General features: G+C 72.9%; 1 protein-coding gene across 5 annotated transcripts; it reads left to right on the top strand.

Moving 5' to 3' along the window:
- Positions 1-1488: 1488 nt before the first annotated feature.
- Positions 1489-11289, top strand: CHRD (chordin). 5 transcript variants are annotated; one of them, XM_067002428.1, is made up of 25 exons: positions 1491-1748; positions 2476-2803; positions 3581-3854; positions 4206-4309; positions 4878-5001; positions 5295-5441; positions 5516-5633; positions 6391-6487; positions 6601-6742; positions 6824-6964; positions 7444-7526; positions 7617-7764; positions 7862-7968; positions 8055-8171; positions 8272-8428; positions 8512-8753; positions 8844-8957; positions 9200-9400; positions 9491-9584; positions 9743-9799; positions 9889-9992; positions 10132-10234; positions 10318-10472; positions 10614-10707; positions 10809-11289. In XM_067002428.1, the coding sequence occupies exons 2-25, from the start codon at positions 2510-2512 to the stop codon at positions 10865-10867; spliced, it is 3276 nt and encodes a 1091-aa protein (XP_066858529.1). In that variant the 5' UTR covers positions 1491-1748; positions 2476-2509; the 3' UTR covers positions 10868-11289. The 5 variants fall into 5 exon arrangements, with proteins under 5 accessions (XP_066858531.1, XP_066858529.1, XP_066858530.1 ...); XM_067002429.1 differs by having other exon boundaries at positions 1492-1748; positions 2522-2803; positions 4875-5001; XM_067002427.1 differs by having other exon boundaries at positions 1492-1748; positions 4875-5001.
- Positions 11290-12231: the final 942 nt, after the last annotated feature.

The following is a 12231-nucleotide window of genomic DNA, read 5'->3' as shown; positions in this document are numbered from 1 at the left end:
ATCCCCCCCCCCCATTACCTGCCACCCCCAAAACCCCTTCCACCCCCAGCTGCTCCCCACCCCCCCACCCCTTGCCTTCGTCTGGGGCGGCCCGGCCCTGCAAGCCGCCTGCCAGTTGTGCAAATATTGCCGGAACGGCTGTAATCCCCGTGTCCAACGTGAATTATGAGATATTTCCACCCATTACGACAGCCCCCCCCCCCCCCCCCCCCCCCTCGCCCCGCCGCGTGTGTGCAGGGCCGGGGGGGATTAGTCACGGGGCAAGCCGCGTTCGGCACAGGGCTTTGGGGAGGCCACGGCACCTCGGTGCCCCGCGCTGGGCAGGGGGGCTTTTTTTTGGGGGGGGACTGGGGGAGCCCCCGCGCCTCTCCGGCTCCGCTTGGGCCTGGGCCCCCCGTTTATGGCACGGGGACGAGGCTGGTGGTGCCAGGGTGCCCGGGAGGCAGAGGGAGGCCGTGGGAAGGGGCCGGGGCGTGCGGTTTTGCCTCGACCCCATCCCCGGGGAGAAGAGGCTCCTTCCTGCCGCCCCAAGCCCGGCTCATGTTCAAAGCCCGGAGCAGACAGCGGCTAATGAGGCCAGACAATAGGGAGCTGCGTGGGGCAGCAGCGCTGGCACGGGCCGCCGCCGCCCCGAAGCCAGGACGGGAGGGGACGGCAGCCCCTCCACGCCACCCTCACCACGGGCAGGGCACGTGCCCACCGAGCCCACCGAGCCCACGGAGCCCACCCAGCATTTTGGGGTGCAGGGGAGCGGCAGCGGCGCTGTTGGGGTGTCCCATCCCCGCTGTGCCAAAGGGGCACCCCAATGCCATGGGGCCACGGGGCCACGGGGCCACGGGGCCGGGCACCTGCTCCAGGCGGAGGGGCTGTGGTGGCACAGGGGGCACGGGGTGGCTCGGGGTGCCCAGGGCTGCCCGCTGCCGGCCGGCTCCATCCCCATGTGGCTCCAGCTGCCCGCAGCCGGTGGCCCCGTTGGGGCTGCGCCGGCGCCAGGCCCGGCTCCGGAGCGCCTCAGAGCCGCCTTTGTGCAGGGCGCTCCCAGCACATGTGGGGCGCTGGGAGCCAGCTGGGGGCACCGGGACCGTTTCCCAGAGCCGCCCCCGCCCTGCAAGCGCAGGGACCCCCGGGGCACCCGCTGTCCCTCGGGCTGGGGCACCCCTGGCTTTTCCAGGGGCACGCAGGGCCGGGGATGAGCGATGCCCGGGCGTGATGGGGGCATCTGCCCTCTGTCACCCCACCTCTGCTCCCTCCCAGCCCCTGTGCCCCCGCTGCAGCAGCGATGCCCCCTCCCCAGGCAGGGATGCCCCGCACCCTCCGGCCCTGCTTTGCGCAGCCCCAACTCCAGCCTGGCGCTGCCGGGGCTGCCTCGCCGCCCTCTTCCCCTCCCCGTGCCTCAGTTTCCCCCATGCCAAGGCCGCAGCTTCCCCGGCTTTCCTTCCTTCCCGGGAAAGGGGAGGGAGCTTCCCCCGCCGCTTCCCCACATCCCCGCGGCCGAGCCAGGAGACTGTGACGAGCTCTGGGTGCGCGGAGCCAGCGCCGGATTCCTGGCACCGGCGGGGCGGCCGGGAGCCATCGCCCGCCTCCTCCCCGCTCGGCCCCGCTCGCGCCCCGCCGTCCCCCTGGGCCGCCGCCGCCGCCACCGCAGCGGGCACCGGGCGGCGAGGCTGGCACGGCCGCGCAGACCCCAGCCCTCCCCTGCCGCCAGATCCCGGGCCGGCGGGGACGCCGGGAGAGAGGAGCGGGGACAGGTCGGTGGCACCGGCGGGGACAGCGGGGAGGGCACGGGGACGAGGGTGCCAGGCTGCCGGGCACGGTCCCCGCTCGCAGAAGGGCCCGGTGAGCGTGGCGGGGCGTTGGGCTCGGCGTGCCCGCGGGATGCCTGGGGCCCTGGCGGTGTCCCAGCCCCGGGGGTGCCGGCGGGCTGTCCCAACGGGGAAACCCCGCTGCTCCTCGCGGCCTCGTGCCAGGGCCAGCTCCTGCCACGGGGCAGCTCCTGGGCATGGCCAGGCCCCCACGTCCCCCCCCCGGAGAGGTGCCCGGCACAGTGGGAGACGGGGGAGCGACGAGCCGGGGTGGGGAAGGGGACGGGGTGGCCGTGGGCGAGCCGAGGTTGGGGCACCTTGGCAGCAGGGGCATGGGGCAGGGGGCTGCAGCCCCCCCCCCCCCCAGCCGCTCATAGGGCCTGGGGGGAGGCCCAGGAGGAGCCTTCTGGGGAGGTAGGGGCCTGTTGTGTTCCAGCTGTGCCGTGTTTCCCTGGCTACACCGTGCAGCTGGCCGGGTGTTTGTACCGCCGAGAGTTGATTTTGGCAGCCCCGCGCTTCCCCCTCCTCCCCTCCACGCCCGCCTCCCCCTCCCCGGGCGCCCGCCCGCCACGCACCCGGCACCCGGCTCCCCTCCCTGCCACCGTCCCTCGGCGGGGGGGGGGCACACGGGTGGCACCCGCTGCCCCCAACCCCTACCCCCCACACCCCACAGACGTGCCCCGTGCCTCAGTTTCCCCAGCCGGACGATGTCTCCCCAGGCCTTTCCATGGTGTCTGCTACCTGCCCGCCGCCGCCGCCACCCTCGCCAGCCCGGGCACATGCGGGTGAAGAGCAGGATCGGGGCTGGGTGCTGCTCTGCCAGCCTCCACCCCACATCCCCACTGCCCTCCCTGGGCAAGGGACCCCGAGTGTCCGGGCTCCTGTCCCCCCCCAGCCTCTGCCACCGGTGGGCAGGGTCCTGGGGTCCCGCTCCGGGACCTTCCTCTGCCCAGCAGCAGCCGGAGGGATGTGGGGAGGCCGAGGGCACCCCAAATTGTGGGGTGCGTGTTGTTCTGGCACTGCAGGGTGCGGGGTGGGTTTGGGGGACAACACGGAGTGGAGGAGGGGTGTCTGTATGCCCTGGGGGTGGGCTGGGAGGGGTGGGCTTCAGGGGGTGCGTGCGCCACGGGGGCCTGTGCAGATGGATGGTGCCCTGCGGTGCCCCATGTCCCGGGGGTCCCAAGTGGCCTGGGGGGGGGATGGAGTGGACGGAGGGGTCCCCGGGATGCCCCATGCCCACAGATGCCCCATGCCAGGGGAGAATATATGGGGGGGGGGGGGGGGCATTGTAATGGGGGTGCCCTGCAAATGCCAAGGGGGCTGTGTGTGGGTGGGGGGCTCCCAGGGGCCACGTGTCCTGGGGGAGGGCGGCACGTGGATGGGGGCACACCCAGGATGCCCAGTGCCTAGGAATACCCCAAATCCTTGGGGGGGGGGGGGGGGGGTTGTCCTACAGTGTCCTGGTGGGTGTCGGGTGGATCGGGGGGGGGGGGGTCCCCAGCACGCCATGGGGGTGAAGGCATGGTACCCCGTGCCCGGGGGTTGTCGTGTGAGTGGGGGGCTCCCCAGGACGCCCCATGCCAGGCGTCACCCCAATACCCACGGGAGCGGCTACAGCCACCGGGGCGCCCCAGAACGACCCGGGGCAGGGGCCGGGGGATGGGGTGGGGGGGGGGAGGAGGCGGCTGGGCTTGTGGGGGGGCAAAGCGCAGCGGGGGCGCGTCCCCCCCCCGGCCGGCCGCTGCCTGCGCCTCATTAGCGGCCCTTTGTTTGCACAGGGCTCGCAGCTCCCGCTTGCCCATGCCGCCGCCTATAAAGCGGGGCCGGGGCCGGCAGCCGGGCAGAGGCGGCGGCGGCGGCAGCGGCAGGCAGCGGCCGGCCCCCCCTCCCCGCCCCCGGCCCCCCGGTCCCCCCGGCCGGCCGGCACCATGCGCGCCGCCCCGCTGCTGCTGCTGCTCGCCCTGCTCGCCCTGCCCGCCCGAGCCGCCCGCCCCAAGCTCGCCCTGCCCATCCGGCCCGACACCGAGCCGCTGCCCCCCGGGGGGGCGGCAGGTAGGACCCCCTCCGTGCGCCCCCTTTCCTCGCCACCCCCCCTCCCCTCCCTTCCCGTGCGCCCCCGGCGCATGCAAACCCTTTCCCTCGCAGCCCTCCCCTCGCAACCCCTTCGTGCTCCCCCCTTCGTGCACCCCCTCGTCTTGCACCCCAGGGGTCCGGGGTCCCCCCCCCGGTGCCGGGTCTCCGCCGGGACCCCCGGGCTGCGGGAGCCGGGACCGGGCACGGCGGGGCGGTGCCGGCCGCTGTCCGCCCCGCGGGGCTGCGGCAGGGGGGTGCCCGCGGCCCGGAGGTGACTTGGTTTTGTTTCGGTGGGGGGGTGGGATGGATTTGGCGGGGGGGTGTCCGCAGGCTGCGCCTTCGGGGGGCATTTCTACGCCCTGGACGAGACGTGGCACCCGGACCTGGGGGAGCCCTTCGGGGTGATGCGCTGCGTGATCTGCCACTGCGAGCCGGTGAGTGCCCCCCCCCTGCCCCCCACCCCGTGCCGCACACGGCGGAGACCCCCCCAGGATGGGGCCCTGCTGGGGAGGGGGCTGGGAGCGGGGGGGATCGCCCCCTTCAGCCCGTAGCCCCCCCCCACCCCCTCTCCGTCCATGGAAAGCGAGCGGGGATTCCTCCAGCCAGCCTGACACCTGGGTGTCCCCCCCCGGGGGCAGTGGGGAGGAGAAGGGGGGGGGGGGGGGGGCTTAAAGGATCAGCCTTCCTTCTCCTTCCCCTCCTCAGGACGGCCCCCCCCCCCCCCCTCCAGCAGCCCCCCGAGGCTGGAGGGGCCGCGCACAGCTGGGCAGGGGGATGGGGGCCGGGGGGAGGGGGAGCAGGGGGGGGGCCGGGGCTTGGCTGCGGTACAGGCAGCTGGGGGCTGCGCAAGGTGTCCAGGGGGGCTCCAGATAGGCTGGGGGAGCCGGGCTGTGCCGGGGGAGCGCTGGTGCCCTCCGCTGTGCCACCCGAGGGGAATTTGGGTGTTTGGGTCGCCCGCGTGCCTGGCACGGCTCGGCACGGCTCTGCCCCCCCCCCCAGCAGAGGAACCGCCGAGGGAAGGCAGCGGGAAAAGTGAACTGCAAGAACATGAAGCAGGACTGCCCCGTGCCCGCCTGCCCCCGCGCCACGCTGCTGCCCGGGCACTGCTGCCACACCTGCCCCAAAGGTGAGCGCAGCCCCCGTGGGGCGCTGCCACCCGGGAGAGGGGACGCTGGGCACCCCCTCACCCCGCTCAGGGGAAGGGGCTGCTTGTTATCGGGGTTGCCTGTGCCCGCGGGGTGCCCATGAGGTGCTGGGCAGGGGCGCACAGAGGGCGCACGGGGCTGAACATGCTGTCTGCCCAGCTGCGTGCCCCCAGCGCACAGCCCTGTTTTGGGGTTTATTTCGGGAGGGGGGAATTTAGTTTTACCGCAAGCAGCCTGGTGCAATCACCTCCCCGCTGTGCCCACCCCATGGCAGCCTTGCCAGGCCCCCCGGAGAAGAGCGCCGAGCCCCCCTTCGACACCTTCGAGTACTTCCAGGACAAGGAGGACGAGCTGGACAAGCCCTACAACGACCGCTCCTACCTCAGCTCCGAGGGCCTGGCCCGCGACGACGCCCGCACAGGTGAGCCCCGGGCAGGCAGCGGGGACACGGGGTGTCCCCATGGTCCCTCCACGACCACCTTTCCCCCGCCCCAGAATTCGTGGCCCTGCTGACGAGCGGCCCCGAGCCGTGGCACCCCACGTCCAGCGCGGTGGCCAAGGCTCGCTTCACCCTCCTGCGCTCCTACCTGCTCTTCTCCATCAGCTACGAGCGGTGAGTCCCGCCCGTGCCATGAACACGCGGGGTGCAGGTGTGCTCGTGCCTCAGTTTCCCCCCCCCCCCCGATACCCCCTGCGCTGTCACGGCCTCGCCTTGGCGGGGTGGTGGTGGGGAGAGATTTGGGGAGGGGGGGCGACGTGCCGAGGGTCCGGCGGCGCGGGCGGGCAGCTGGCATTTCGGCGCGGCGCCGGCACGGCCTCACCCCTTCGCCTCCAGGGCTGGAGCGCAAACAAACGGCACCGGGACCGGCTCCAGGGCCGGGGGACGTGGGCACAGCGGGGCAGAGGCGCCGGGCAGCCCCGTGCCCCCGCTCGCGGGCACTGGCAGGGCGCTGCCGACGGGGCCCCAGATCCCCACCGTGCCCTCCCCGGCTGCCCGCTGGCGGCGGCTGAGCCTCTTCTCTCTCTTCCCTCCCTCCTTCCCGCTCCGGTTTCTTCAGCTCTTCCTCGCTTCCAGGCCCCTTTTGCATAGTAAAGTGGTGACTAATTTCCAGCTCCGACCGGGGGAGCCAAATGGAGCCGAAAATGCTCCTAATTTACAGCCGGGCCGACCGCTCGGCTCCCCGCGGGTCCGGCCCCACCGTCTTCCCGAGCGGGGACCCCCTCCTGCGTGGTGCCAGCCCGGCTCCGCTCCGGGGCACGGGGACCCCAAGGGACCCAGGCGAGCTTTGGGCCACCCCGGGTGCTGGTGCCCAGGGGAGGGGAGCCGGGGGGTGAGGGGGGGTCTCCGCTCACCCCCTCGGTGCCCGCAGGCTGGGGAGGCCGAGCCGGGTGCGTTTCAGCGACCCCGAGGGCAACGTGCTGTTCGAGCACCCCGTGCAGAAGAGCGCGGCCCCCGAGGACGGCATGGTGAGAGGGGCGGGAGGGCACGGGGGGGGGGGGGCAAAACGCCCCGATTGTGGCCCCCCCCTGCCTGGGAGCACGGTGCCCCCGGCCCCTGCCCAGCCCTTCCTTGCCCGCAGCTCTGCGGGATGTGGCGGACGGTGTCCAAGGCCAACATCCAGCTGCTGCGCGGGGAGCAGCTCCGCGTCTCCCTTGTCACCCGCGCGCAGCCCTCCGGAGAGGTCCACGGGCACATCCTCAAGCACCGGGCGCTCTTCGCAGGTAAGGCTGGACCCCTTGCGCCCCCCCCTCCCCAACGCGGGTGCCCACCGGGGTGCCCGTCACGCCCCTCTCCCCGTTCAGAGACATTCGGTGCCATCCTGACCTCGTCGGACCCCACACACCTGGGAGCCGGGGGCATGGCCATGCTGACGCTGAGCGACGCCGAGAACAACCTGCACTTCATCCTCATGGCCCGCGGGCTGCTGGAGCCCGGCGCCAGGGGTGAGGGTGGGCACGGGCACCCTGCAGGGTGGGGGGGGGCGCAGGGGGTGCGTGGTTTGGGGTGCGTGGGGCAGCCTCTGTGGGGTCAGGATGGGTGCAGGGGCTGTGCGTGGCATGGGTCCGGGAGCGTGCAGGGGCTGGGCGTGAGTTGGGGTGTGAATGGGCTGGGGGGAGAATTTGGGGCAGCGGGATGTATAGGAGTGGGGGGCTGAGGGTTTGGGGGTACATGGGGCGTGGGGGTTGGGAGGGGGGCTGTGGAGGGGGGTTGTGCAAGGATGGGGGGTGTAAGGGGGGAATGGTGTGGGTCAAGTTGTGGGCATGGGTCGGGGCGTGCAACAAGGAAGGGGGGGGTCAGGTTTAGGGGTTTGGGGAGCAGTGGATACAGAGGGGTGGGTTTGGGGGGGCAGAGCAGCAGTGGGCGCAGCCCCTGGTCCGGCCCCCCCAAGCCCCCCATGGGCCCAACTCTCTGCCATGCCCAGAACTCCCCTGGGTGCCGCTGCGGGTCCGCATCCTGCACCAGGGCCGGACGCTGCGGGAGGTCCGCGCCAACATCACCGTGGAGGTACAGCCGTCCCCGCCCGCCTCCCCCGGCACACCGGCAGCCCTGGGGTCAGGGCTGAGCCGCGGCACTGTGCCCCCCCCCCCCCCCCAGGACCCCGACTTCGCCGAGGTGCTGAGCGACCTCTCTGCCCGCGAGCTGCAGTGGCTGGTGCAGGGGCAGCTCCGCATCGTGGCCGAGACGGAGGGCCGGCACGCGCGCCAGCTGGCCGGCACCATCACCACCCGCCGCAGCTGTGACAGTGAGCACGGGCACCCTGGGGCGCGGGGGGTGGCTGTGCCCCCCTCCCCAACCTCACCCCCTCACCCCCCCCCCGCTCCTCTCTCCCCGGGTTCAAGCCATCCAAAGCGTGCTGTGCGGGGCGGACGCCTTGCTGCCGACCAAGACGGGGGCCGTGGGCTCGGCCAAGCTGGCTCTGCACGAGAACGGCACGCTGCAGTACCAGGTAAGGGGCACGGGCGCCGCGCTGGCTGCGCGCCTCCGCCTCCCGGGGGTGCCCCCCGCCGCTGCCCCTCGGCACCCCGCCCGCAGGTGCGGGTGGTGGGCACGGCCAGCGAGGTGGTGGGCGTCACGCTGGAGACCAAACCCCGGAGGAAGAACAAGAGGAACGTGCTCTTCGACATGACGCCCAGCTACAAGGACGGGCTGGTGAGCGCCGGCGGCGCGGGGCTGGCACGGGGGCGGCGGGGAGGCTCGCGCCTTGTGTCCCTGTCCCCACCTGCATGCTCTTCCCCCCCCCCCGCTTCAGGCCCAGGGCTCCTGGCAGAGCCCCAGCGCCCGCGACGCCCACATGCTGCTGCAGAACGAGCTCTTCCTCAACGTGGCCACCAAGGACTGGGCGGAGGGCGAGCTGCGGGGCCAGGTCATCTCCCTGCCCTACAGCGGGCTCCTGGCTCGCTACACAGGTACCCAGGGGGCGGTGGCAGGGGGGCGGCAGGGCAGCCCCCCCCCCTTACCACCGCCTCCCACCGCCCCTGTCTGTGCGCAGAGATGCCGGTGCCACTGGCGGGGCAGCTGGTGTCCCCCCCGGTGGGCAGCGGGGCCGGGGGGCACGCCTGGCTGTCGCTGGATGAGCACTGCCACCTGCACTACGAGATCGCCGTGGCGGGGCTGGGCCGCCCGGCCGATGGCACCGTCAGCGCCCACCTGCACGGCGTGGCCGAGCTGGGCGAGCTGGGCGCCCGGCCCCACCAGCACAAGCGTCTGCTCAAGGGCTTCTACGGCACCGAGGTGAGGTGGGCACGCGGCGGGGACCCCCCCCGGTGCCGCCGCAGGGCCCGGGGCAGGCCTCACCTCCCCGTGTCCCTCTCGCCCCGGCAGGCTCAGGGGGTGGTGAAGGATCTGGACGCCGACCTGCTGCAGCACCTGGCCCAGGGCACTGCCTTCCTGCAAGTCAGCACCAAAGCCCACCCCCGCGGGGAGATGCGGGGACGGGTAGGTCCCCTCTGCACATCCCCGTCACCCCCCGGGGGCACGGAACAGACCCCAGGGTCCCGAACTGCGTGACACTGCCTGGAGAGGGCTGGGAAGGGGACAGGATGGGGACACAGTGTGTCACAGTGCCAGCAGCCTGGCGTGGCGTGCCCGTGGCCGTGGGTGCCTCCTCCACCAGCCCCCCCCCGGCCGTGAGCGGGGTCCCCGTCGGTGCCAACCCTCCTGCCACCGCTGCCCCCCAGGTGCACATCCCCAACCGGTGCCAGGCAGGGGGGGCCCGCCTGGCCCCGGGGGAGGCCGAGCTCTCCGAGGGCTCCAAGGCCAGGGACGCGGAGCAGCTGAAGAAGGACCCCAACTCCTGCTTCTTCGAGGGGCAGCACCGGGCGCACGGCACCCGCTGGGCACCCGACTACGACAAGAAGTGCTCCGTCTGCAGCTGCCAGGTACGGGCCGGGGGGGGGGGGGGTGAGCCGGGGGGAGCACCCGTCGGCGGTGGCCCCCCCCGTAATGAGCCGCGTCCCTGCTGTCCCCAGAAGCGCACGGTGATCTGTGACCCCATCTTGTGCCAGCCCCTCAACTGCAGCCGCCAGGTGCACCCCGAGGAGCTGTGCTGCCCCGTCTGTGAAGGTGCGGGGGGCTCCTGGGGGCTACTGGGGAGTGCTGGAGGAGAAGTGGGATGTGTGGGTAAAGCTATTCCCCCGTGGGTACAACGCGGGGTGGTCCCTCTCCGTTCCTCTCCCGCTGGCACCCTTTGCGTCCCCTCATGCCCTCCCTCGTCCTTGCAGAGAAGAAGACGGAGCAGGAGGAGCTGAAGCTGGAGCGGGCACGGGACAGTAGCGAGGGTGAGTCCCAGGGGCACGGGGCGAGGGGCAGCCCCCTCCTCCCTGGCACCCTCTGCCCATCCCACGGGTGCTGTGCTCACCTCCCGCAGGCTGCTACTTCGATGGGGACAAGACATGGCGAGGCTCCGGCACCCGCTGGCACCCCGTCGTGCCCCCCTTCGGCCTCATCAAGTGTGCCATTTGCACCTGCAAGGTGAGCGTGGGCACCCACCCTGCAGAGCCACCCTGGCACCCAGGAGTGCTGTGAGCTGCTGGGGTGGGGGGGGGCTCGAAGCAGGGCAGGGGCAGCACCTGGTGCCGGTGCCCCCGTGAGCCCCGCACGCTCCCCGCAGGGCACCACGGGCGAAGTGCACTGCGAGAAGGTGCAGTGCCCGCGCCTCACCTGCGCCAACCCGGTGCGAGCCAGCCCCTCCGACTGCTGCAAGCAGTGCCCAGGTACGTGCGGCCCCCCCGCCCCCGCCCCCAATGCCACCACCGTGTGGCAGTGCCTGTGCCACCCCCCGTGCCCTCTCCCGCAGCCCCCGAGAAGAGCATCCCTGAGCTGGCCGACAGCATGCAGGCGGACGGGCCCCGCGCCTGCCGCTTCGGGCGCCGCTGGTACCTCAACAACGAGAGCTGGCACCCCTCGGTGCCGCCCTTCGGGGAGATGAAGTGCATCCTGTGCTGGTGTGTGGTGAGTGTGCCGGCCCGCGGGTGGCTCCGGGGGCGCAGAGGTGTCCCCGTGCCAGCCTGAGCGCTTCGGGGACGGGCGGGAGAGGGGCCTGGGGCTGGCACCGTGGGACCCCCGCGCCTCAGCCCCGTCCCTGCCCCGCAGTCAGGGGAGACGCACTGCCAGCGCCAGGAGTGCCCGCCGGCCGCCTGCGCCAGCCCCGCCAGGAGGGACAACCCCTGCTGCGCCAAGTGCCGCGGTGAGCGTGCGCCGCGTGCGCCCCCTCGGGTGCCGAGCCCCAGCCAGGACCCCTCTGTGCACCCTCCCTGCCCCTCTTTCAGCCCCGTTTTCCCCCAACAGCTCCGGACACCCCCCCGGAGAAGGTGCCTGATGCCCCGGCGGAGGCGTGGAGCCGCTAAGCAGTGACCGCTGCCCGGAGCGGGGCGAGCGCGCAGCGATGCCGGGTGGTCCTGAGGAGCCCCTGTGGCCCATCACCCCCCTGGGGGGACGGGGATGGGGCGCAGAGGAGCAGGGATGGGAGGCGGGGGCCAGCCCCAAGCCTGGGCACCCCCTCCCGGCACGGCCGCGGTGTCGGGGCTGCCCTGCCCGCTCCCCCTGGCAGGCAGCGGCAGGGCCGGGGGGGTCAGGGCACCCAGCGCCCCCCCCCCCGTGAGCCCCAACCGCCAGCGGGCGCAGCGGGCACCGTGCCCGCCTTGTACATAGTGTAAAATCCCTCCTGCCCCCGTCTCGCTGCGCCCGTCCCGGCTCGGCTGGACTCGTCATGTAATTTATGGGGACGGGGGTCCCGATGTATTTATTAAAAACAGAGATATTGCCCCCCCCCGGCCCCTCCGTGTCATCCTGGCAGCGGCAGGCGTCGGGTTCTGTGTGTGTCCTACAGTCACGGGCCCTGGGCTTGCTGGGTTTGGGGGCACAGGTGCCATCTGTTTGGGGACGTGGGGCTTCGGAGACAGAGCACGGGGTACCTATGGGGGCTGTGGGGTGGCACCACACCTTGTGGGGTTGGGGATGCGATGCCAGCCCTGCCTGTGGCCGGGGTGTGTGCAGCACCTGGGGGTCCCGCAGTGCTCTGTGCCCGTGGTGGCACAAAGGTGCCAGGCCAGGGGCCCAACCCAGGGAAAGTACCACAGGGCTCTGCTGGGCCACCGCGGGGTCGTATTGGCACAGCACTGCCGGGGTGAGCAGTGTTAGCCTGTATTGGGACTGCACAGGAGTGACACTGGGCTGGACTGTGATGTGGGTAGGGCAGTAGGAGGCTGGCACTGGGGTATACAGGGCCGGCACGTGCTGAGCTGGGTGTCCCGCTCCCCGTGCCCTGTCCAGCAGGGTGGCAGCACCCGTGGTGACCTTGTGGCACAGCGGTGGCACGCTGGTGGCGGCGGGCAGAGCGCGTGTCCTGGCACGGGGCTCCCCTCCGGATGCGTGTCCCGGTTGCCGCGGGGCAGTGCCAGGAGCTGACGAGCCAGGAGGGGACTCCGTGCGCGGGGCAGCAATGAGCGGGACGTCCATTTTATCCCCTCCCTGCCACAAACTGCGTCCGGCAATGACCCCTTCCAGCCTGGCAAAGCCCAACGCCCGCCCCGGCCATCATCACCCAGCGCTCAGGGTGCCAGCGTTAGAGCAGAAGGTGGCAGCGGGGCAGTGAGGACCAGCCCGGTCCTGGTCCCGCACCGCCAGCCCCGCGGTGCCACGGCTCCATCCCTGCCGAGCGTGCCACGCGGTGCCAGGGGGACCAGGGAGAGCTCGGCCCTGCCGCCTGTCC

Source organism: Anser cygnoides, chromosome 9 (genome assembly GCF_040182565.1).
Source record: "Anser cygnoides isolate HZ-2024a breed goose chromosome 9, Taihu_goose_T2T_genome, whole genome shotgun sequence".
In the NCBI taxonomy this organism is placed as follows: Eukaryota; Metazoa; Chordata; class Aves; order Anseriformes; family Anatidae; genus Anser; species Anser cygnoides.
This window is presented reverse-complemented; position numbering and strand designations above follow the sequence as displayed.